At 53.7% G+C, this 22,722-nt stretch overlaps 7 protein-coding genes across 7 annotated transcripts; 3 read left to right on the forward strand and 4 right to left on the reverse strand.

Moving 5' to 3' along the window:
- Positions 1-381: 381 nt before the first annotated feature.
- Positions 382-7,417, forward strand: PHYSODRAFT_479139 (hypothetical protein; the record flags this gene model as incomplete). Its single annotated transcript, XM_009522972.1, has 2 exons — positions 382-801; positions 5,999-7,417. 2 exons carry the CDS (start codon positions 382-384, stop codon positions 7,415-7,417), a joined length of 1,839 nt encoding a protein of 612 aa, XP_009521267.1.
- A 277-nt stretch (positions 7,418-7,694) lies between these two features.
- Positions 7,695-10,095, forward strand: PHYSODRAFT_253566 (hypothetical protein; the record flags this gene model as incomplete). The annotated part of the gene is made up of 4 exons (XM_009522973.1): positions 7,695-8,011; positions 8,108-9,133; positions 9,327-9,618; positions 9,889-10,095. 4 exons carry the CDS (start codon positions 7,695-7,697, stop codon positions 10,093-10,095), a joined length of 1,842 nt encoding a protein of 613 aa, XP_009521268.1.
- An 800-nt stretch (positions 10,096-10,895) lies between these two features.
- Positions 10,896-11,611, forward strand: PHYSODRAFT_312173 (hypothetical protein; the record flags this gene model as incomplete). Its single annotated transcript, XM_009522974.1, has 4 exons — positions 10,896-11,068; positions 11,102-11,225; positions 11,259-11,387; positions 11,429-11,611. 4 exons carry the CDS (start codon positions 10,896-10,898, stop codon positions 11,609-11,611), a joined length of 609 nt encoding a protein of 202 aa, XP_009521269.1.
- Positions 11,612-11,818: 207 nt separating this feature from the next.
- Positions 11,819-14,131, reverse strand: PHYSODRAFT_487033 (hypothetical protein; the record flags this gene model as incomplete). Its single annotated transcript, XM_009522975.1, has 2 exons — positions 11,819-13,123; positions 13,154-14,131. Coding segments are annotated over 2 exons (2,283 nt in total), but the record flags the coding sequence as incomplete, so codon positions are not given.
- A 265-nt stretch (positions 14,132-14,396) lies between these two features.
- On the reverse strand, positions 14,397-16,460 carry PHYSODRAFT_479844 (heme peroxidase; the record flags this gene model as incomplete). The annotated part of the gene is made up of 1 exon (XM_009522976.1): positions 14,397-16,460. The coding sequence occupies one exon, from the start codon at positions 16,458-16,460 to the stop codon at positions 14,397-14,399; it is 2,064 nt and encodes a 687-aa protein (XP_009521271.1).
- A 1,976-nt stretch (positions 16,461-18,436) lies between these two features.
- Positions 18,437-20,086, reverse strand: PHYSODRAFT_484496 (hypothetical protein; the record flags this gene model as incomplete). Its single annotated transcript, XM_009522977.1, has 2 exons — positions 18,437-19,801; positions 19,913-20,086. The coding sequence occupies 2 exons, from the start codon at positions 20,084-20,086 to the stop codon at positions 18,437-18,439; spliced, it is 1,539 nt and encodes a 512-aa protein (XP_009521272.1).
- A 1,066-nt stretch (positions 20,087-21,152) lies between these two features.
- On the reverse strand, positions 21,153-21,865 carry PHYSODRAFT_285134 (hypothetical protein). Its single transcript, XM_009522978.1, is given in 5 exon segments — positions 21,153-21,224; positions 21,291-21,454; positions 21,472-21,493; positions 21,530-21,627; positions 21,664-21,865. 4 exon segments carry the CDS (start codon positions 21,702-21,704, stop codon positions 21,376-21,378), a joined length of 240 nt encoding a protein of 79 aa, XP_009521273.1. The 5' UTR covers positions 21,705-21,865; the 3' UTR covers positions 21,153-21,224; positions 21,291-21,375.
- Positions 21,866-22,722: the final 857 nt, after the last annotated feature.

A 22,722-nucleotide genomic window follows, 5' to 3' on the forward strand; every position in this document is an offset into this window, starting at 1 on the left:
AGCCGCAGCACAGGTAAGACTGTATCTCACAGCTGTCACCCTCCCTTTGGTCAAGAAACGCGCTGACGTACTGATCGCGCAGTGCAAGAAGTCCCCGTGCGGCAAGAAGCTGGATACTTTCATGAACGAGAAGTACCGTAAGAGCTGGCAACTTGCACCGGACCAAGTGACATTCAAGAACCCACAGTGGGAAGCTGGGATGGAACAGTTGAGAGAAAGTATTGCTAGTCGATTGGGATATAAAGGGAGTGCAAACTGTACAAGGTGCTGGTGTACGGGAAAGGAGGTCACTTTGTGAAGCATCAGGACACGGAGAAGGAGGAAGGAATGGTGGCAACGCTGGTGGTTCAGCTGCCGAGTAAGCATGAGGGGGGAGACTTGATGGTGTTCCGAGGTGGGAAGGAGGTGCAACGTCATGACTTTGGCAAGAGGGATGGCACAGCGGCTAAATTTGCTGCATTACGCTGTCCATTACGCGGGTGCGGACCATACATTGGAGACAGTGACGAAGGGATACCGACTGGTGGCGATCTACTCGCTGTGCTGACCGTGGATTTCAAGCGGAATCTGGATCAGTCGATGAGTGAGAAACTTGCGGGGTGCATTGGCCGTCTCAAACCAGCGGATGAAGCTGTCTCGTTGCTACTATCGCACAAATACACGATGCAGAGTATCACTGACTTGGGCACCCGCGCGATGAATAGCATCGATCGCGCGCGTGTCGACGCCTTGGAGGAAGCCAACGCAATTCTTCCTGCTGATAAAAGGCTGCACTTATACATCGCAGACTTCAAGCACGACGTGTGGTACGATGATGACGGTGGCGGTAGGTGCCAAGAGTGCGAACGAAACGAGTCGATCAAGTGGTATTCGACACGTGGCCAGAGCCTCGGAAGCGATGAGGACTCCAAAGTGCGGTTCAACTTCTTGAATCCTGGGAGAAACAATGTTGCGGAGCTTTGGGAAGGCCACGGGAATAGTACGTATGAAGGCTACCTTGGCAACGAACAAGCGTCGAGAAACACGATATACTCGCGATACGCTATCGCCGCCTGGCCTGCGGCGTGTTGTGTGGAGAATGCCTCAAAGTTCGTTAGTGCCAGTGCCGCTCTTGACGCCCTGCAAGCTCAGGAAACGATCGACGCTCAAGTTCTCCGGAACTTCATGGCAACCTCTGCAACGGCGAGTCTGGATGGCGAGAAATCGCGATCTCACTGGCGGTCCCGTTTTGATCCAGCTTCTCGTGCTGTTCGGTTTTGTCGAGCGATATGCGAGCTGATCCTCAATGCTGGCGACCCGACACTGGTGGAAATGTTTTACACCAACTTCTTCCACCGCCATCAGGTGGAGAATAAGGAAGCTGTTCTTCCGTCAGTAAAGTCGCTCATTGAAAAGTTTGGATGGGAAAATATTCAGCAAGCGCTGCTGGGCTCCTTGAGCACGTCCTCCACTGAAGGCGTGCAGATAGCGCTGAAGTTGTCCAAAGAACTAGGAGGAGGAGCCGGCAAGGTGCTGCTGAATACTGCAGTAGAGACTGCGGTTAAAGTTCCAGATGATTCTTTGCGCTGGTCGGGTGTCGTGGGGCGTCTATGGGATGCGGCTTTCAGCTCCGGTGACAAGACCAATGTCGACACTTTGTTGAGCAAGTTCAAACAAATGGACCCGAAGCTCAAGAATCATCACTACACTCTCGCAGTAGTTTGGTGATATTGACGCGTCCAGTGACAAGTTCGCTGTTCTGTCTTCAGTTGTGGCCGTTCGGCTGAACAACCAGTTGCAAACATTGGTGGGTCCTTTCAACTAGGAGATGCCGAATGCGCTATTTCTACGGAACAATCAGATCCAAGCCTTCCTCCGCGGCCCAACGAATCCATGAACACCACGGGGGTGCTCCGTTTCTCGGGACTTGCTGATGCACGAAGGTTTATCCGGGATACGACCGATTTTCAATTTTCTGCCACCTAAACGATGGAGGTCGGTGGCAGAGGCAAAGACGCCTTCGTCACCATCACCAAGACCCGCGAGTGGTTTTCCCAAAACGCAGAGAAGATTATCAAGCCGGTCAAGGAGGAGCTCGAGCGTCTAAAGGAGAAGCTCGGAGGGGACTCGGACGGTAGCGCCAGCAAGAAAGCTCGCCTGGAGTAGTCAAGTGTGGCGCGAGTGGTGCGCTGGTTTTTACGAACCATTATCATGTTGAATTTGTCGGAGTTGAGATTTGAAGTTGAACTGCAACTTATTTAGTTTCAAAGTTTTTTTTTGCACCTTTCGCAGCCAAAGCTCCCTTTGCATCTTGCCGTTGAAGGAGAAGGGAGCGGCTGGGGCTACAACGAGGAAGAGGCGGACTATGACAAGACGGAGCCCACCGAGACCGAAGTGTTTAAGCTGTGTGCGCAAATCAGCAACGTTCTCGCTCGAGCTGAGGGCCAAGCGGGGGAGTTTTCCTTCGGGGGGCAGGCTGATACACTGCCAGTTGCCCCAGGGCTAAACGTCAAGGGGGTGGGCACTATTGCTCTCCCTCTGTGCAAGACCCAAGCGGAGGAACTCATCGCCAAGTGCAACAAGTCCCCCTTTGGCAAGAAGCTCGACACGATGATGGACGAGAAAGTGCGTAAAAGTTGGCAACTTTCACCCGATCAAGTGTAATTCAAGAACCCTCAGTGGGGGACTGGGATGGATCAGTTAAGAGAGACTATTGCCAGTCGACTGGGCTATAAAGGAGTCCCTATGCAGTGCAAACTGTACAAGTTGCTGGTGTACAGGAAAGGAGGGCACTTTGTGAAGCACCAGGATACGGAGAAAGAGGGCGGGATGGTGGCGACGTTGGTGGTTCAGCTGCCGAGCGAGCATGAAGGGGGAGACTTGGTTGTGTACCAAGGTGGGAAGGAGGTGCAACGTCATGACTTTGGCAAGAGGGATGAGCGGCTTTCCTGCCGCATTATGCGGTGCACTATGCTGATGCGGAGCATGCGTTGAAGAAGGTGACGAAGGGCTTCCGTCTGGTGCTGGTCTTCTCGATCTGTTGCCGGCGACGATGCGCCACTTACTTCGCAATCACGACAAGCTGCTGAGTGAGGAACTTGCTGGTCTGATTGGAAAACTGAAGCCTAAAGCAGGCTCGTTTTCGTTGCTGCTGTCGCACGAGTACACGGACAGAAGCATCCAAGACTTGGGGACTCGAGCGCTGAAGGGCATTGGTCGCGCCAGGGTTGACGATGGAAGATTTTTAAACAGGTCTTATGCAGGTCTGGTCTTTTTTGGTCCGTAGGACCAAAACAGGACCGAAATAAAATTAGCCTCCAAATGGGACCTAAAAAAGATCCTAACAAAACAGGGTTTTTAAAAGACTCTGTAATTATATATGTAAACGGAAATTAGATGTATTATGTATTGGAGGGGAAATTGCATAAAAAACAAACCGTGTCAGGGCCTTCAACCTGCTGCCAACCGTTAATTGTCAGTCATGCTGCGGGTAACCCGGCTTGTACGTCGCTCGACTCTAGCTGCCCGGGCCGTCCGACTTGGTCTATCCACTTGGGCTTCCTGGGAACGCATCGATGCCAGACCTCCATGATCACCCCTGCCACCGCGAGTTGAAGTTGCCCTGCCACCACGAGTTGAAGTTGCCCTGCCACCTCGAGTTGAAGCTTTACGACCCCGCGAATTGAAGCTGTACGACCACCGCGAGTTGAAGCTGTACGACCACCGCGAATTGAAGCTGTACGACCACCGCGAGTTAAAGCAGCACGACCAGCGCGACTGGTTCGTGAGTTCGACGACCTACTGGCTTCACGACGCGCAGCGTTAACACGCGATATCAAGTCGACCGCAACTAGCAACTCGATCACCCCGTGAGCTGGGGCAACAGCTCTGCGATTAGAGATATCGCGAAGCAGTTGCACGTACCGCCGGCGTATAATGTGTCGATTGTCGATACGAAAGCGGGGATGCTTGGGTGTGGCGCAGCGATGGCTGCGTTGAGTTCCCGGTTGAACCGCTCCAGGGGGTAGTTGGTTCGGCTTACCACTCCCAAATCCATGCCATAAACATTCCACACATCGACTGGAAAAATGTTGATCCATGTGCGACGAAAGTACTTTCAGAAACGATCCCACCCAACCGCCGAGTACTCAATCTCTTCGGTACGGCAGCGAGACATAATCAACTCGGAGACATATTTGATTCGGTGGGGACCGACATGAGCAGGTACGATCACCGTTAGCATGTCCAACACGCCGACTTCCATCGCAATCGAGATCTCCTGGGGTCAGATACGCAACTTCATCATGCATCGTCGGGTCGCTTGCTTGAAGTGAAACAAGCATCCGATGACCCTGGCGTGCGGAAACTGGTCGGTCACTGAATCGATCAGCGCTGCCTCGAAGTCGCAGACGACACTCCCAGGTTGAAGGCGACTACCCGTGCAGTCATTCATGAACTGCATCAACTTTTGGTATAGTTGATGGGTTTTGCCAGTCGTAAGAGCGTAAACGCAAGGCACGAACACGCCACTTGCTGCGTCGCTCACCATCAACACGACACACTGGTAGAACGACCTCGGGACGCACCGGAAAGTTCCGTCGACGAACATCTGCCAGACCGGATACCGAAGTAACTCCAGCAGTCGAGGGTCCGCCCAACCCAGCACACGCTGTAGCCGCGTGCACTCCATAAAGACGTGGTGGAACTGAAAAAAATTCAATGTAGTCCCTTGAACCAGGCTCTGCGGTGCAACCTCGACCATTCCATGCACGTATCCACCGAAATGAACACGTCTCGCGCGGTACACACGTTGCCGGACTTGATCTCGTGTCAGTCCTTGAACAACCGCGCCGTCGTCTCTGACGAAAAACTGCTCGCGGACCGCCAACCAAATCTGTTGCGCCGTGTGTGAAAGGTGCAGAATCGACAATCGATCAACCTCGGCCTTCATTTCCTCGGTGGCGTCAACGTATTGGCTTGGAGCTTAGCCCGTCCCTTCACAAGTGTGTGGCGTAAAATTGTAGAACACATCTCGCTCAAAACTGTAGTCGACTTTCCCTTTGCACCCCGGAGTACGTCGGTAAAAGCTGCACCGGAAGGAAATCAACCCTGGACAATCTCATGATGTTGGGAATAAGTAGTCTAAAGATTTGAAATAGACAATAAGGCCGAGTTTTGATGGAATAGTTCCACCATGCAATAATATAAAAAATCTTCGGATGTTCTAAGGTTAGCACCCTGTTACATAGACCACCTCTGTAAGCCTAAACTTGGAATGGTCCAAACTACGGTTTAGATCGAGATTTTGAGATCCAGTCTTCAGTCCGGTACACTTAGTACTCTCAGCAAACTAACGGTGATTTGAATATAACAAATATTGGATGAAGGGGCCAGCTCTGATCAAATGGCGACAACCGCTTTACCGGGCGCCGCTAAAGGGGTGGCTATCCCCTCCATTTGTCGTCGTTGCATTTACATAACCTTTTTCAACCGCCTATTCAAACGATAGTAATAGCTTCGTAAACTTAAAGGTCCTCGATACTAGACGTACGAGGAAGATAAATTGATCTAGAAATTATCCTATATTGACCAATTCTACCTTTAGTACACCGTTTCCATTGTCGTTATGCAATATTCGTCTACCACACGGACATGTACCGAATTCCAGACATGTTGTGAACCAAATTATAATCCCCAGCAGTACTCTAAGTCAACTAGCCCCAAAGTACTAAGCTATATCATCACTACTACTACTAAATATCGCGATATTATATATCAAAGTGAAGAGGTTCTAAAATTTGCGTGTTTCGTAGTGATACCATTTGGGTCTCGGCATCCAAACGAGACCACCAGGGAAATCATACTTATTTCCCGTTCGGTCTCGTTTAGATGTCGTAGGACCAAAACAGGACCAGACCTGCATAAGACCTGTTTGAAACCTTACCTTGACGCTCTTGAAGAAGCGAACGTGAAGCTCCCTGCCAAGAAGAAAATGCAGTTCTACATTGTTGGAATGGAGCATGACATCAGCTACTACGATACTGGAGGTGCATGGGAGGAAAATGAACGGAACGAGAAGATCAAGTGGTATTCTTCTACCGGACAGAGCTACGGGCAAGGCATGGAAGAGATCAAGATGAATTTTCTGAATCCTGGACGGGACACGCTGGCTGAGCTTTGGGAAGGACATGGCAACAGTACGTTTGAGGGGTATCTTGGCAATGAAGGAGCGACGAGAAACACGACGTATTCTCGGTACGCGATCGCCGCCTGGCCTGCAGTTCGAAGTGTGGAAAATGCACTGAAGTACATTGGCACGAATGCTGCTCTGGGGGCTCTGAAAGCTCAGAAGTCGATCGATGCTGCAACACTCCGGTCACTTATGACGACTGCTGCCAATTCTGACTTAATGGACGACGATGAGTCGTATGGATCGTACTCGCTGGGTTACCGGCCGAAGGCTGAGTCTGTCTCGGTCAAATTTTGCGAAACGCTGTGCGACCTGTTGGTAAAAGTTCGTGATCCAGCACTGGTGAATTTGTTCTTCACCAATTTCCTTGGTCGTCTTGAAGAAAAGGAGGCTGCGCTCCAGTCTATTGTCAAGATTATTCGCGCCTTTAAGTGGAATGATATCGGTAACGGGCTGCTGGGCTCGTTGGATGAAGACGTTCAAGAGAGAAGCTTTGGCTTTATGGGTTACGCGCGTGAGGCTAGTGACTCGGGCATGAAAGTCGCGTTGAACTTGGTTAATAGCCTCGATAACGGAGCTGCCCAGCAGGATCTACTCAAAGCGCCTGTAGAGAAAGCTGTGCAGATCCGAGATGAGCGTTTGTGCAGGTCGAATGTCATTGGACTGCTGTGGATGCTGGCTATCCGCAAAGGTAGTAAGAGCATCCTCGAGCCACTGGCAAATAAAGTCAAGAAGATGGAGCCAGCCGAACTACAACGATCGATTGAAATGCTGTTGCAGCATCTGGACGGCATCGCCGCATCAGATGAAAGGTTTATCGTGCTCGCTTCGATCGTTGCCGTTCGTATTAAGTGGTTGAAGAACTATTTGGAGGCTAATGAGAAGCCTTTCAGCTGGGAGATGCCGAAAGCTCGGTTTCCAGAGAATGCCCAAATCCAGGCCTTCCTCCGCGGCCCGAATGCAACGGCCACCACCAGAGGAATCATGACCTTTAACGGGCTCCCAGACGCTCGAAAGTACGCTACGAAGTGCATGCGCGCCACCCAGACCCATGCTTCGTTCACGATGGAGCCCTGTGGAAGAGGCAAGGAGGCGTCCATCCAGAAAACACGCAATTGGTTCTCCCAGTACGAAAACAGTTTGCTGTCGTACAAGGATGAGCTCAAGGATCTAATTGATCGCTTTGGCGGACGTGAAGGTGGAGGTGGTGCTGATGGTCCTGCTATGAAACGAGCTCGCGTTGAGTAGGAAGCGCTCGTATTGTCTTCCGGTTGCAGTGAACACTCCACTACAGGTCTACATGTAGTTGCGTTTGAATCGTCAAAGTTTTAACCAAGTTCAACACCACAGATTGAAAGTAGCAGCCTCGTGGTAGCTTTGATCGGAATTTGCGCCATCAAAAACTCGATTGATGGTCATAATTCTGCGATAGAACGTGACTGACTGCCCGATCCAACCGTTAGTTTTCAGTTCAAAATTCCCCGAGTCGAAAGCAAGTCTAAGACGCTCCAGTGAAGACGGCAAGATGCCAAGCAGCGACGACATCGAGATGCTGAGTCCGATTGAAGAGAATGAAGAGAAGGAGCTTGGTCCGGACGAGCAGCAGCAGGAGCACAGCTCGGATGAACAAGAAGACGAAGAGATTGATTCCGATGAAGAGGAGGAGCTTGGGCCTCTAAAGCGCAAATGGCCCTTTGATGGTGAGGGCAGATCGAGAGATGTCCCCCTTCCAGTCGGAGCTACGTCGAAGAAAATCAATACTATTCTGGCGCAAGCCGAAGCAAACGCGGGTGAATTCACCTTTGGTGGAGTGGCGGACACTCTACCAGCGGTACCGGGGCTGTTAGTGGATGAGCGACTCCGCTGACGGACGAGTATGCCGCGAAGCTGATCGACAAGTGCGAGAAATCCCCCTATGGACACCAAGATGGACGATAGTGTGCGCAAAAGCTGGCAGCTCCAGCCCGACCGTGTACAGTTCAAGAACCCTGTGTGGCAGACTGGAATGGATAAGCTCGCACACACTGTCGCTGAACGTCTGGGTTACAAGTCGGTTTCGATGGAGTGTAAGCTGTACAAGATGTTGGTGTACGGGGAAGGAGGCCACTTTCTGAAGCATCAGGACACCGAAAAGGAGGACGGTATGGTGGCAACGCTAGTGGTTCAACTGCCAAGTACGCACGAAGGTGGTGATTTGATAATCTATCGCGGTGGAGAAGTGAAGCACCGACATGATTTCGGTACGAAGGACGGTACGGCGGCGTATTTGCCGCACTATGCGGTGCACTACGCGGACGCGGAGCATGCGCTGGAGAAGGTGACGAAGGGCTTTCGCCTCGCTCTAGTTTACTCGCTTTGCCTCCCGCTTGCAATGCGTCATCTCGAGAGAGACCACGATAAGCTCATGAGTGAAGAACTCGCCGATGCGATCCGCACGATGGGACCTGAAGAGGAATCGTTTGCGCTGCTGTTGGCGCACGAGTACACGGAGAAGAGCGTTGGGGATCTAGGCTCGGGCGCTCTGAAGGGCATCGACCGAGCTAGATTCATGGCGCTGGAGGATGCAAACGCTGCCGTTGATGCTGTCAAGAAACTGCAGTTTTACATTGCTAAGATGACGCACGAAATTGAGTACTATTCGGCTGACGGATATGAGCGTGGAGACTGGGAAGAAGGTCGGCGTGAAAGTGTTATTACGTGGTTTTCTACGTCCGGGCATCAGTTTGGCGCGAAGAAGCTGACCATGAAGATGAATTTCCTGAATCTGGGATTCGAAACCTTTTACGAACTGTGGCGGACGCACGGAACCAGAGAGGAACAAGGTTTCATGGGGAACGAAGGTCCGAGTATGAACACTACGTACTCTCGCTACGCGGTAATTGCCTGGTCGGCCGCTAAGGGTGTGGAGAACGCGTTTAAGTTCATCAATGCTGAGGCTGGAGAGCCAAAAACCTGTTACCGCTGGTGCGCTTGGCGACTTTATGAACACGATTCTACCGAAGTTGGAGAAGGAGAGGAGCCGTTGGTCCAAGCCCAAGCCTATATCTACCGAGTTTTGCCGTATTCTATGCGAATTGCTGGTGGATGTTGGTGATGCAGCCCACGTGAAGACATTCTTCAGCAAGTGTTTCAGCAAGCTATTTACCCGTCTGGAAAGTGAGAAGGCTGCAGTCCCCATTTTTGTGAAGATGCTGGACTCGTTGGACTGGAGCGACGTTGGGGAAGCGTGTCTGGAATCGTTCGGCCAACTTGGCGATTTGAAGACTGTAGCAGCGGCTCTGCAGGTGGCTGACGGGTTGGAAGATGGCACTGCACCTAAGAACGGACTGATGGAGCTAGCCTTGGAGAATGCTGTGAAACGTGATAGGATCTCGTACTCGGTCAAGTATGCCATCATTTTCTGGAAGTGGGTTCTGCATTCCAGTGACAGCCGTGCATATGACACGTTGGTGAGCAAGGTGAAGGAAGCAGATCCAAGCACGTTGCATCCAGCAACTCAAGCTTTCACACAGTGTTTGGCTGGCATTGACCGCTTAGGCGACAAATTTGCCGCTCTGAAAGGTATCGTGGACAAAAGGAGTGCCTGGCTGGAGACCCAAATCCAACAACTTGAGAAGCCTTTCTCATGGGAAATGGCCGACGCAGAATTCCTGATATTGCCCAGGTTCAGGCGTTTTTGAGAGGCACCGGAGGGAGTACACACTTTCAAGAATCTTCAGGATGCCCAAAACCACGCCGCTAAGATGATGCGCGCGAACCAGGAGGAGGATGATAACGCGTTCGTGACCATCACTAAGACGAGAGGGTGGTTTGCGTCGCGCGAAAAGCTGGTGCAGCAGTACAAGGCGGAGCTGAATATCCTGGCGAAAAGCTTCGCTGATGCTGTTGCCAGCAGCCCTCGCAAGCGAGCCCGACCAGGTCAATAAGGCCGTCGGAAGTGAGCTAGACAAGATCGGGAAGTGTGTTGGTGATTCGATGGGAATACCCAGCTCAAGACTGAACGGATCGCTGATCTAGATCGTACTTGAGTAAGCTTTCTGTGCGTGGAGCTGAATTTAGTTTTCCCTAATTCTCTAGCATAAAGCAAAGGTATGGCTTTAAAGCAAGTTGGAGCACGCTTCGGCATGACTAAGAGATACAGCATCCCAATATTTGGAAACGATGCGGTTCATATAAAATCTAGTGACTCATGTAGAGGTCAGCTCATCGTTAGCAGGCTCGCAACAAGGCGATATGGACACTAGTACGCATATCTCAGACAAAGCACCGTGGAACCTTGATCACGAATACCTTGAAATCAAAATCTTGCGATGTGATGCAGTGCACAATACTAGCGACTCAGAGCCAGGTCACCTGATTAGTAGTCAACTATCGAGGCACAGTACATGCAGCTCACAGCGCGTCAGTCTTTCATTTACGAACTCGCAGCACAATGGACAGCAGCACACTCTACCCGACCAGCCATTCGCGCTTGGGAAGTCGTGCCATTAGCCACGGTTTGCCGCGAGGCCACCTCCATGACGCCTCTATCGCCACCTTGATCAAGTCCAAGACCCAACCAGCAACAACCCGAACTCTCTCTGGCCGCAAGCGCTCGTCGGGGGAGGCAGCACTAGCCGAAACGGAAATGTCATCTGAAAACATGTTCGTCCTCGACGAACGCACTATGGCGTTACTGAGAGCACAAGCAGCGGCGGACCTTGCACTTCGCCGGAAACGCAACCGCATGCACCAAGCCAAGCACACACTGAGGCAGAAGCAAAAGGTCGAAGACCTCGAGGCTGGCATCGCGCGCCTTCAAGACAAGATTCAGCAGTTGAATGATCAGCGTCGCATCGTTAGTGCCAGTATCGTGACAAACACGTCGGCGTGGAGTGTTGCGGCGGAATACTTTCGCTTGTTTGAGAACTGATGCAAGGCCCCTGTGATTAGGATGCACTCGTCCGCGTCGCCTTCAGGGGGGGCTCCGACAATGTCACTGCGTGAATTTCACGAGCAGCGAGACTTCTTCCTGGCGACTATGGCACACGACGTGGTTGGTGACAGAGGATTCGGAGTGGCGGCGCTGCTGGACGACTGGAGGCAGTAGTCGTCGATTCTTGAGGATCTACACATCGAGCTCGAGTGCCTGGATAGTTGCGACGACAGCGTCTTGATCGCTTACGTCGAAAGCACGGCCACCCTCACGGTTAGCACCCTTTTGTCCGTATCCCCACGCGTGATGCAGCATGGATACATTCATCACTTGTCGGGCGACAGCTGACGATGCATGGGTCTGTGCGCTTTCAGTGGAGCAGCGAGAGGAGCCGCGTTGTCGGCTTGCACTTCGACTTGGGCATGTTGACACCAATTTTCAGTCTGCTGGGCAATCTGGAGGATACGGCACCGGTGTTCCACGGCGCTCTTCTCACCCCTGACAGCAACTTGGCTTCACTGTATTGATTAATTACACCACGGACGAAATCTTTTTCATCATCACTGCAGCTTTAGCATTCTCATACTCCTCTTCTGTGAGTCTGTACCTTGGTAGAACTGTCGAAGCGGTATAGGCCCTTCATCATCGTGTTCAGTGTCCTCCCAACTACTTGCACTCGGCGATCAACTTGCAGAATGAGCACTAAAAAGACTAGAACCTGTGTGTTCTTTTCACTACTGAAGGTATGACATTAGTGAAGGTATGCCTTCAGGTATGGTATTCGGCTGATCCACGCGCGCGCGCTTTCTGGCGTTACCAGTGACATCTCCACCGTAGCGATCTTGCAACTGCTTCACCTCAGCCATGTACTCGACCAGCTTTCTTTGGTTTTCTGAAAACCAAAGAAAGCTGGTCGCGCCGATGGTGTCCATAGAGACGTTGGGGCCTCGCAGAAATGCCTGGATATGAGCGTTGTCAGGGAAATGCGCATCCGGCATTTCCCACGAGAACGGTTGACCCATGGATTGGAGCTGGGTATTCAGCCAGTCAATTCTCTTGGCGGCGATGGAGGCTAGAACAGCGAACTTGTTATCGGACGCGTCAACGACAGCGATATGTTGCGAAAACGCTTCAATGACTGGTTGCAGCAGGCTCGGCTTGGTGTCCGAGAACTTATTTGCGACGATGTTGAATATATCCATGTCACCGCATCCAATGGCCCGTTTCCACAGCAATCCAACGACGCTGGACTTGCTCAACTCATCCCCGCGAAGCTGCGCGGCTTTCTCCGCTGCTGCTCGGATTAGAGCTTGTTGAGCAGCTCCAGCGTTCAAACCATCAGCAATTCGTAGCGCCATTCTCAGTCCTGAATCGTCGGCATTGCTGGCCACGCGAGAGTAGTAGTGACTCATGCGCATGGGATCAGCTGTAATAGTTCTGTCCAAGAAACCCAGCAAGACTTGGCCAATATCGTTCCAATCGAACCGACCAGCCAGTGCAATGAGTCCATCAACAAGGTCATCCTTCTTGTCATACTGGTTCAGGCCATTTACGAAATTGCTGAAGAACAAGTGCACCAAAGCCGGATCTCCAGCATCCACCAACAGCTCGCACAACGAGCAGCAAAAGCCAACGGAAACAGTCTTCGGATGATCCCACGAATTCACCCCTTCACGTGGCGCCGCTAACTTAGCACTAACCACCTCCATAAACCGGCGAAGGAGCACAGCGTCAACTGGCCTCTGCGCTTGGAGGGCCCCAACAGCCGCGTTAACGTTGATGTACTTGAAAGCATTCTCCACACCCTGAGCCGCAGGCCACGCAACGACAGCGTACCGCGAATAGGTCGTGTTTCTCGTTGCTCCAGAATTACCGAGGTATCCCTCAAATGTGCTGTTACCACGGTTTGCCCATAGTCCAGAAAACGTTTCCTGCCCCGGGTTGAGGAAGTTGAGCTCCAACTTGGATCGTATGGAATGAGCAATACTCTCCCCCCTTGGCGAGTACCACTTGATGTTCTCGTAGCGTTCGTTCTCCTCCTAGGTTCCTCCATCGTCGTAGTAATTGACATCAAGTTCCAGCTGTGCAATAAAAAATTGCAGTCTTTTCGCTGGGGAGACCACAGCGTTGGCTTCTTCAAGAGCTTGGAATCTTGCGCGATCGACACCTTTCAGTGCACGCGAGCCGAGCTCACCGATACTTTTCTCTGTGTACTCATGGGACAGCAGAAGCGCGAACGACTCGTCGTCCTGGCCCATAGCATTCACCACTCCAGCCAGCTCCTCACTCAGTGTCTGGTCGTGGCTCCTCATCAGGTGACGCATTGTCGGTGGCAAGCAAACCGAGTACACGAGTACAAGTCGATACCCGCTGGTCACCTGCTCCAGAGAGTGTTCCGCATCCGCGAAGTGCACCGCATAGTGCGGCAGGTACGCCGCCGTGCCGTCACTCTTCCCGAAATCGTGACGGTACTTCTCCTCTCCACGTCGATACACTACAAGGTCTCCTCCTTCGTGGACTCTGGGCAGCTGCACCACCAACGTCGCTACCATTCCGTCCTCCTTCTCCGTATCCTGGTGCTTGACAAAGTGACCTCCTTCCCCATACACCAGAAGCTTGTACAGAAGACACTGCATCGGCACGCCCTTGTAGCCCAAACGATCCGCAATTATCTCAGTAAAGGTTGCGATTCCATTCTGCCACATTGGGTTCTTGATCTCCACTTGGTCCGGCGCCAGTTGCCAGCTCTTGCGGACGCTTTCGTCCATCATAGTGCTCAACCTCTTCCCAAAGGGGGACTTGTCACACGTGGCAATTAGCTTCGTTGCGTGCTCCTCCGTCAAGGGGACGGGGACGAGCCCCACTCCATCGACATAGAGTCCAGGGACTGCTGGGAGCGTGGCCGCTTGCCCTCCGAAGGAATATTCCCCTGCGTTGTTATCAGCCCGCGCCAGCATCTCGCTGATCTGTTGGCAGGCCGGCCCCGATGGTGCCGGGACGTCCGTGGGCTGGCCCTCGCCCCCGAACGGCCACTTGCCATCACTGAAAACCTCCGAGTCGGCCGGCTCCTCTCGATTCACGTCGCCTTCATAGTCGTCGTCGTCCACGCCATTGTTGTTGGAGTTAGCTCTGCGGTAAGTGAGACCGTGGGCGTTGATTGGCTGCAAATGGCTGCGAATGATTGGTTGTTGGAAGTTGAAGTGAAAAAAAGCAACTTTGTTCGAGTGGGCAAAGACATCTATATGTACGTCGCTATCGATTTAAGGTTGCTGTTGGAGCGTAACTACTGCACGAGGATACTACACTAGGTGCTTAGTAGCTGTCCACCTTGAAGTGGTCGGCCGTCATGACCTTGGCCCAGGCCTTGGCGAAGACCTTCTTGAAGGCGTTCTGGTCCTTGGCGAACTTCTCGACCACCACCTTGAGCTCGGGCGCCTCCAGCAGCGCCAGGTCCGTGTCCATCATGTAGATGTTCTGGCCCTCGGCCTTGAACTCCTTCTTGGACACGGCCGTCCACTTCTCGTTGAGCAGCACCTGGAAGTACTCGTTCGAGAGCTTGCTGGGGTTGGCGCTGTACGAGCCGCTGAAGCCGAGCGTCTTCTGCTGCGCGGCGCTGCGAGGGCGAGCGGCCAGGGCCACGGCCTCCTCAGGCGACACACCGAGGATCTTGATGTTGTCGCGCACGGCGGTCACCGTCGAGTTGTAGTACTCGCGCGGGGCCAGGATGTCCGAGCCGTCGCCGTTGGTGGCGTCAGTGCGGCCACCCAGGAAGTCGATCTTGGAGCTGCCGGCGTCCTCAAGAGCCACCTGGCCGGCCAGCACGATGAGATCGGCGGTCGACAGCGTCGGGTACTTCTGCTTGATGGGCTCGAGCGCGGCAATGATCTGGTCCACGCCCTTGTTCACGGGCCAGTCCTTCTCGGGCGCGAAGCGGATCTTGGCGCCGTTGCAGCCGCCGGCGTAGTCCGTGATGCGGAACGTCGACGCGCACTGCCAGGCCGCGTGCACGAAGAGCGCGCCGTTGTAGGCCGCGCCCTTGCCCGTCGAGTCGCTCGTCAGGCCGTTCACCTTCTTCTTGAGCAGCGCGCTGATGTCCTTGCGCACGGCCTTGAAGACCGGCAGCTTGGCGGGCGTCGGCGGCAGCGGGTTCTGGAACGGCTGCGCAGGCGGCACGTCCTTGCCGCGGCAGCGAGCCACGGGGCCCATGTCACGCGACGTGAGCTTGTACCAGGCGTGCGAGAAAGCCTCGTCCAGAGCGGTCTGGTTCGCCGCGAACTCCTCCGAGATTGCCTTGTAGCTGGGGTCGTGCAGCAGGGCAATGTCAGCCGTCAGCATACGCACGGGTGGCGTCGTGTCCGGCACGGGACGCCACTGAATGTGGCCACCAGGGCCCTCGTACTTCTCCCACTCGCGGGTCGTGAGGCCCTTGAAGTAGCCGTTGCCCCACTTCGTAGGCGTGAACGTCCACTGGCCCTCGAAGCCGCTCGTGAACGTGTTGTTGCCCTTGCCCTTCATCGGGCCCTCGCCACAGGTTCCGGGCCACGGGTTCTCCGGGTCCTCCAGCGGCGAAGGACCGGCGCCAGTCTTACAGGCGCCGTGCGTCTTACCGAAGGCGTGGCCGCCGCCAACAAGAGCCACCGTCTCGCGGTCGTCCATGCCCATGCGCTTGAACGTGTCGCGCACCTGAGGAGCCGATCCAGCAGGGTCGGGCTTGCCCATGGGGCCCTCGGGGTTCACGTAGATGAGACCCATCGTGGTAGGGCCCAGGGGCTCCTTGCAGTCGCCGTCGACGGCGCACGGGGCCACAGCCTCTTGCTCGGGCGTCGGGCCAAGCTGCAGGCTGCTCGTGCCGTCGACGTCATCGCGGCGGCCACCGCAGAAGCCGAGCACAGGGCCACCCATGCTCTTGATGGCCACGTTGCCCGACAGCACGATAAGGTCACCCCATGACAGAGCGTCGCCGTACTTCTTCTTGATAGGGTCCAGCAGCTTCAGAGCCTTGTCCAGGTTGGTGTTGTCGGCCCAGCTGTGCTCCGGGTTGAAACGAATGCGGCCGCCGTCACAACCACCACGGCCGTCAGCGCGACGGTAAGAACCATTGCAGTGCCACGCGAGACGGATGAAGAGACCGCCGTAGTGGCCGAAGTCGGCCGGCCAGAAGTCCTGCGAGTTGGTCATCAAGACCTCCAGGTCCTTCTTGACCAGCTCGTAGTCGATCACATCGCAGCTCTTGGCGTCGTACAGCTCGGTGGAAATCTGACGGTCCTGCTGCTTCACAGACGCGATCTTGTCGTAGCCGAACGGGCAGCTGGCGGCAGAAGCTCCGCTGGCCAAGGTGGCAATTGCAGCGACAAAGGCGGCGAGACGGACGTTCATCGTTCGAGTGTGATTTGCTTTGCGGCCTCGACGGTGAATCGGATTGTGAGATATATTCTTTTGGAAAGCCGAGCGAGATCTCTTCCGAGGAGACTTTTTCTGAGACGTTTTATCCCTAGGGTGTTCTGCTGTTCGCATGGCGCGCGTACACCACGTGCACGTTGTTCGGTTGCGCTGTCAAAGCTTTGTATGACACATTATATGGGTCTCCTTGAACCATCAGTTAAACCGGAAGCATACGCTGGGATTTTGGGATCGAAAACGAGATTGGGCATGGACCTTCGGAATGAGCCACCCCCGTTTCCTGGAGGCAACGCCAGGAAAAAGCAAATCAGACGCCATTTTGGGATGACGACAAACCACGCGATTCACGGGTGTAGAAGGTGGATCGGACTAGGTGTACAAGTGTACTGTACAGTACTTCGAATCGAAGTTCGATGTCCACAGCCAACATCTTACGAGTTACTACGGTAAGCATTAATAAACTGTATTTGTATTACTGTAATATATGTACGAAGTCTACACGACTCATTCCGAATGAACGGTATCATAGTTCCGTACTGAAGTTTATGAGCTATGGGCATGCGCTATAATGAGTGCAGATTTCCGGGGTTTGTATGTAGGGCAAGAACAACGGTACAACATCTTGAGTTCTTTTCGGGGATGGAGCTTCCATCCGTAACCCGACACTTGGAGGATCACGGATTGCGGGGTGGTCCAGTCAACATCCCATCCACCTGGTGTTGGCAGAGCACGGTTATTAACAGTTAATAACCGTGCTCTTCCGATTTTCACATTTATCTACGTCATGGACCAATTCCCGAGTCTTTTCGCCTTACAGATTAATTTCGCCGTCTAGCGCACCGGGGGGGGTGTTTCGAGCGGCCGCGGCCCACTGCTCGGCCTCTCAGCTCTATCGTCCAGAAGAAGGCACCCAGACAGCATGTGCAGGAGGAGATTAACGGCCCGGTGATATCCATCGCGTCGAACGCCAAGCAGGTAGCGTTGCTCAAGTACGCCGGGCCAAGCAACTGGCAGCAGCAGCCGCAGAAGGCGAAGAAGTAGCAGCGACAGTAGGGCGGCGGGAGTGCCAAGGAATTCAAGTTCACCATGAACAGCTCGTGGGTCTTCACGCACGCCCACCCAGTCCAAGATCGAGGGATACAGCAAGAAGAAGGAGGGTGACCAAGAAAGAGAATGGGTGAATTCAAGACCCCATATGCAGAAATGGACGCGATGAAGGTGCAATGTACTGTCCGCATTTTAACATTACGGGGGCTATATAATTAGGTATTGAGTATATGACTTCGTGTCCTCTAGATGACGCTAATGTAGCGCTAGCCTCCACCTTGAGTTTGTGGCGATCTTAGAGGAAGACGCCGCCGCCCCTTTCGAGCACGCCGACGATGATGAACACGATGAGGCCCGGCAGGAACGTCTTGGGGAGCGTGAGAGCGCTCGTGACCGTGTCCGGCGCAACTGAGCTTGGCCTCGACCGCCGCCTGCACCCAGTAGGTCGGCAGCACCACATCCGTTGGCAGTGGCGGCCGCATGAGATCGCTCATGGAGGCGTAGTTCGCAGTGGTTGAGGCGGACAGCGCGTACGAGATCTGCAACCGCTTGCGCGCGCTCATGGTCCGGCCCGTGCCCGACGCGAGGTCCACGAACATATCGTACGCGTTGAAGTAGCTAAAGACCAGGTTGCCGTCCGAGTCGTATATGGTGTGGGCCGTGCCGTCGCTTTTGGCTATCTTCACGTCCTCCAGCAATGACGAGTCTCTATAGACGAAGAACGGGCCGGACATGTACGACAGGAAGCCCGAGACGAAGCTCGGCTGGAGCAGGCCGTTCACGAGGATGGCCGAGCCAATCGTGGTGTGCTCGTCCGAGTAGGCTCTCGTTTGCGAAGAGGACGAAGGATGGCATGAACAACAATAGTAAAAAATCTGTTATTAAAGAGCAATATCGAACATATATTATCTTGTTTCCCATGTTACCGCTCTGCGTACTTGAGAAGCTGGAGGGGTTCGAAACATATTCTGAGCTGGCGCTGCAGCTTCTTGCACGACTTCACCCGCTTCCTTTTCTTCGCATTCAGAGGTAATAGCAGTTACCGCCGCCCGGTGGTGGTTGCTAGCGACATTTTCATCTTCTTCGTCTTCGCTCTCATCGCTGATGTCGCTGTCGTCGTATGCATCTGGATAGAGCTGGTATAGGATATGGTTCACTTCGGATTTTCGCGCAATATTCGTATAAACGAACACAAGCTTGTTCACACGCTCAGGCGTGAGGCGATTTCGCAGCTTCGTGTGGATAAATCCGTGGATACTCCAACTACGCTCGCTGGACGCCGACGACGTTGGGATATACAACAGCAACTTTGCGAACTCCTGCACCAACGCGTAGGTGTTCGAGGTTTCTAGCGACCACCATGCGATCGGGCTGTAGGCGTTGTTATCTTCACGCGATTTACCTGTCCACGCAGACTTCATGAGGACAAAGTCTTGCAGCTGCTTGTGAAATTTTTCCGCCAACTCTGTCGGTACCAATTGCAAGTCCTGGGCAAGTTGCGCGGCATCGTTAATCAGTGCCTTGACCTCCAGATCGTTCGGATCGTACATGGTCTTGGTCTGGTCAAGCAGGTATGCAATTTTCACCGTCGGCGTGCATATTTTTCCTCGTCGGGCATTTATCAGCCCGAGCACCTCCGCTTGTAGCAACACGCTACAATCATCAAGGGGCTCGGTGTAGACTGGATGTTTGCATAGCCAACTAAACTGGTGATACACCAACGACAAGCTGCAGGCGTCGCGCTCAAACGCAGCGAGGCACTTGTTGACTGGCTGGATGAGCTTCAACACAACGGCAGTTTTTTGCCAGAAATCGTCATCGCGAAAAATAACGAGTGCCTCGTCTAGTGATGCTCCCTTGTAGTTCTTAAGCAGCGCCGTGTCCGAGAAAATAGCTGCAATGATGTCTTTGTTGTGAAAGACGTTCGCGACGCATTTTTCATGCGTATACCACCGCGTTGGCACTGGTAGCGAGAGGCGCCGCCGTTTTTCTCCTTTCTTTCGAAGAGCTTTTTGCAGATCGCGAAATCTTGACCACAAGCCCCGATGATCCTTGAAAAACCGAACCAGTTGTTTTGCACGGTCAAGCACATCCTTGAAAAAATCCAGATTGAAAATATCTTTCATCAGAAGATTCATGCCGTGCGTAGTATAGCCCGTACATACAAGTCCGACGCGCTGTTTTCTTACGAGTCGCCACGCCTTCTTCATGTTGGCAGCGTTGTCCGTCACTACCGAAGTGACTTTGCCTGAACCAATTACAGACTCGAACTCCAAAATGGTTGACCAAATTGTACCAGCGATATACTCTGCCGTATGAGCTTCAGCTTTTGAGTTGATCGACTTCCAAAATAAAGGTGGGGTCCGAGGGTTCACAAAAACAAAGTTGATAATGCTATCCCCATTTGTGTTGGACGACCCATCCGTAATGAGGGCCAAGTTCGTCACGTCACTCTCCGTTATTCTCAAAATCAACTGAGTCTTCTCGCGGTCGTAAAGGACGTCCAGCAAACACCCCGAAATTTGACGTCGAGAAGGCAATTCATAGTCAAACATAGCTTGGAAAAGAGGCTCCTCCAGGGATCCCAGTCGAAATAAGCCCAATTGCAACCCGCAAATAATTCTCTTCTTTGATTTCTTGGGCCGACTTCTTTGGTGTGGGTTGTGACGATGGTGATGGCCGCGGGGTCTTGCGCGGGCGAGATGAGCCGCTACTCCGTGGTGAATTCGTACCAAAAAGTCGCTTCGTCAATGTTGGCGTTCTTGGGCCCCGAGGCTTCGAAGGGGTTGTCAGCTTCGCCGCTTGCTTGTGTCGGAGGTCCGCTTCGTGGCGCCGCCACCATTCCTTCGTCTCCTCGCCGATCTTGTCGCACTTGATCGTATGCTGCAGCAGGTTTCGCGACGGCTGCGCGTTCGGCAGCACCATTTCGCAAGCCAAGCACATGGCATCAGGATGGGGTTTTACACCCTTAATTCTGGGTGCTTGCTCACGAAACAAAGCCCAAATTTTGTGTTTCGGCGGAGCCATTGTGCCCTCCTTGCTGATGTTCACAGGTGTTTGCGGGACACACCACGGCTTTGGAGCAGTACGCACGAGGGTCTACGGTAATGGAGTCTGGAGGTTGGACACGTCAGAGTCGAGGACAGACGGTCAGTTGTTCAGGCGCCGAGAAGGTCGCGCCTTGCACACCAGCAGCAGCAAGTTCACATGGTAGTTGCAGTCGTTGAGGGGCACTGCCAGTTGCGTCGAGGAGCTCGCTGCCAACGACGAGTGCAGGTCGCGCGTCGTAGGTCCTACGCGCGTCGGCAAAGGCACCAGTTCGGCCAAGCAAGGGCCCGAGCAGGCTCTGGGGGGGATCTAAGTGTGAAGCCTCTAGATTCCAAATGGGGAGCGGGGAAGAGACCGCCAAACGTCAATACCTCCCCTCTGTATCGCCTATCTTCGTCTTAACTTCGGCCCCTGCACAACATCAAAACTCGGCCGAAAATAGTGGTTACATTTGGCGGCTCGTGTACACTTGGATAAACTATAGTTGGATATTCGTACCCCCAGTAACTTCGTCCCGAAGCTGGGATTGGCTGAAAAAGAAAATAGGAAGGGACTGACCACAGCAAGGAAGAGGAGGCGGCTCACACAGTGGGGACACTCGTGGGCTCGGTGGTGTTCGCAGACTCGGTGGCGCTTGAGGAGATGGTGGGTGGCTTTATAGTTGGTGTGCTCGTGGACTCGTGGCGCTCATGTTCTTGTTGGTGCTCGCAGACTCGCTGGTGGTGCTTATATAGCTGGTGATGCGTTCGGAGCTGGAGTTTTTGCGGGGCTCGCGGACGTGGTGGTGCTCGTGCAGTTAGTGACGCTCTTGGACTCGGTGGCGCTCGCGGACGTTACTCAGCGGTGCACGTGGTGATCTCGAAGCTCGCTCGTGGTGTACACAGAGCTGGAGGGGCTCATGTAGATGGTTGTGGGTGTGATCTCGGAGGTGCTCGTGGACTCGTTGGTGCTCGGGGACTCTGTGGTGCTCGCGAACTCGTCGGTGCTCACGGGGCGTGCGATGTTCTTGGAGCTTGTGGTGCTCGTGGCCTCAGTGGTGCTCGTGTAGCTCATGTCGCACTCGGAGCTCGTGCTGCCCTCCCAGCTCATGGCGCACTTGGAGCTCGTGCTGCTCTCCCCGCTCATGGCGCACTTGGAGCTCGTACTGCTCCTGGAGATCGTGCTGCTGTCAGACCTCGTGGGGCACTCCGAGCTCGTGCTGCTCTCGGAATTAGTCTGTGGTGCTCGCGGATGCAGCGTTGTTTTCGGAGCTCGTGGTGCACTCCGATGCGGTGCTCATGTCGTTGAAGCTGGTGGTGCGCTGGTGCATCGAAGGTGGCATGACGTGTATTCAAATTACATATGCATTGTGTAATCCCAACTTGACCAAGAGGCCTCCAACTATCTCACTCATGCTGCTAAGAACTGGATACCCGGTAGTGCGCGAAACGCCGCCCGCTGCTGATCAGTTAGCTCACCCCAGGCTTTGACTATACCGGTAAGTTTTCCAGAGCGACGGCGCTTGCGCTGTGTTCCTTCTTTTGCATCAGCAGCTTTCGTAAAGCCATTGACTAACACTGTTTCGCACTGACTTGCCATGTTTTTCATTGCAGATACCCATTGAACCCTGTCCACCTCTCGCGATAATACAGGAACTGGTGGGATGCTGGCTAAGTCGGCAACGTAGGCAACGATTGTAGCCACTTGTGCGTGTAACCCCGTTACACCATCCCCCCGTCAAGGTTAGACGTGCCGGTCCCGGCACGTCAACTACCATTGACCGCTTGGTCAATGCGTGACGTTGAAGAGAGCGCGCTCGTTCCATTACGAGCGCGTCGAAGTTGAAGACCGCTGGCGCAGCAGCGGAGAACCTCTCTGCTGCTGAGTAGCATGCGCGGCAACGTGCGAAGCGCGTCGCTGCCGCGGGGGCAGGTACCTATGTCTGTCTTCGGGCGCTGCTGTTAACAGTAGCGCTCGCATTACGTTCCAGTGTGCAGCGCATGGTGGGCTTCGTACGCCCTCACCATGTCCGGGACGTCTTCGAGCAAAACGTTCCGCGGCTCCCATGTATCTTGGTTGGGAGGGAATCCTCTCCAACGGATACGAAAACGAACTGGTTGCCTGTTCGTTCTCGGGATACTGTGATCAACAATCCGCTCAACAA

The sequence above is a fragment of the Phytophthora sojae genome (assembly GCF_000149755.1).
Source record: "Phytophthora sojae unplaced genomic scaffold PHYSOscaffold_2, whole genome shotgun sequence".
NCBI classification, from domain to species: domain Eukaryota; phylum Oomycota; class Peronosporomycetes; order Peronosporales; family Peronosporaceae; genus Phytophthora; species Phytophthora sojae.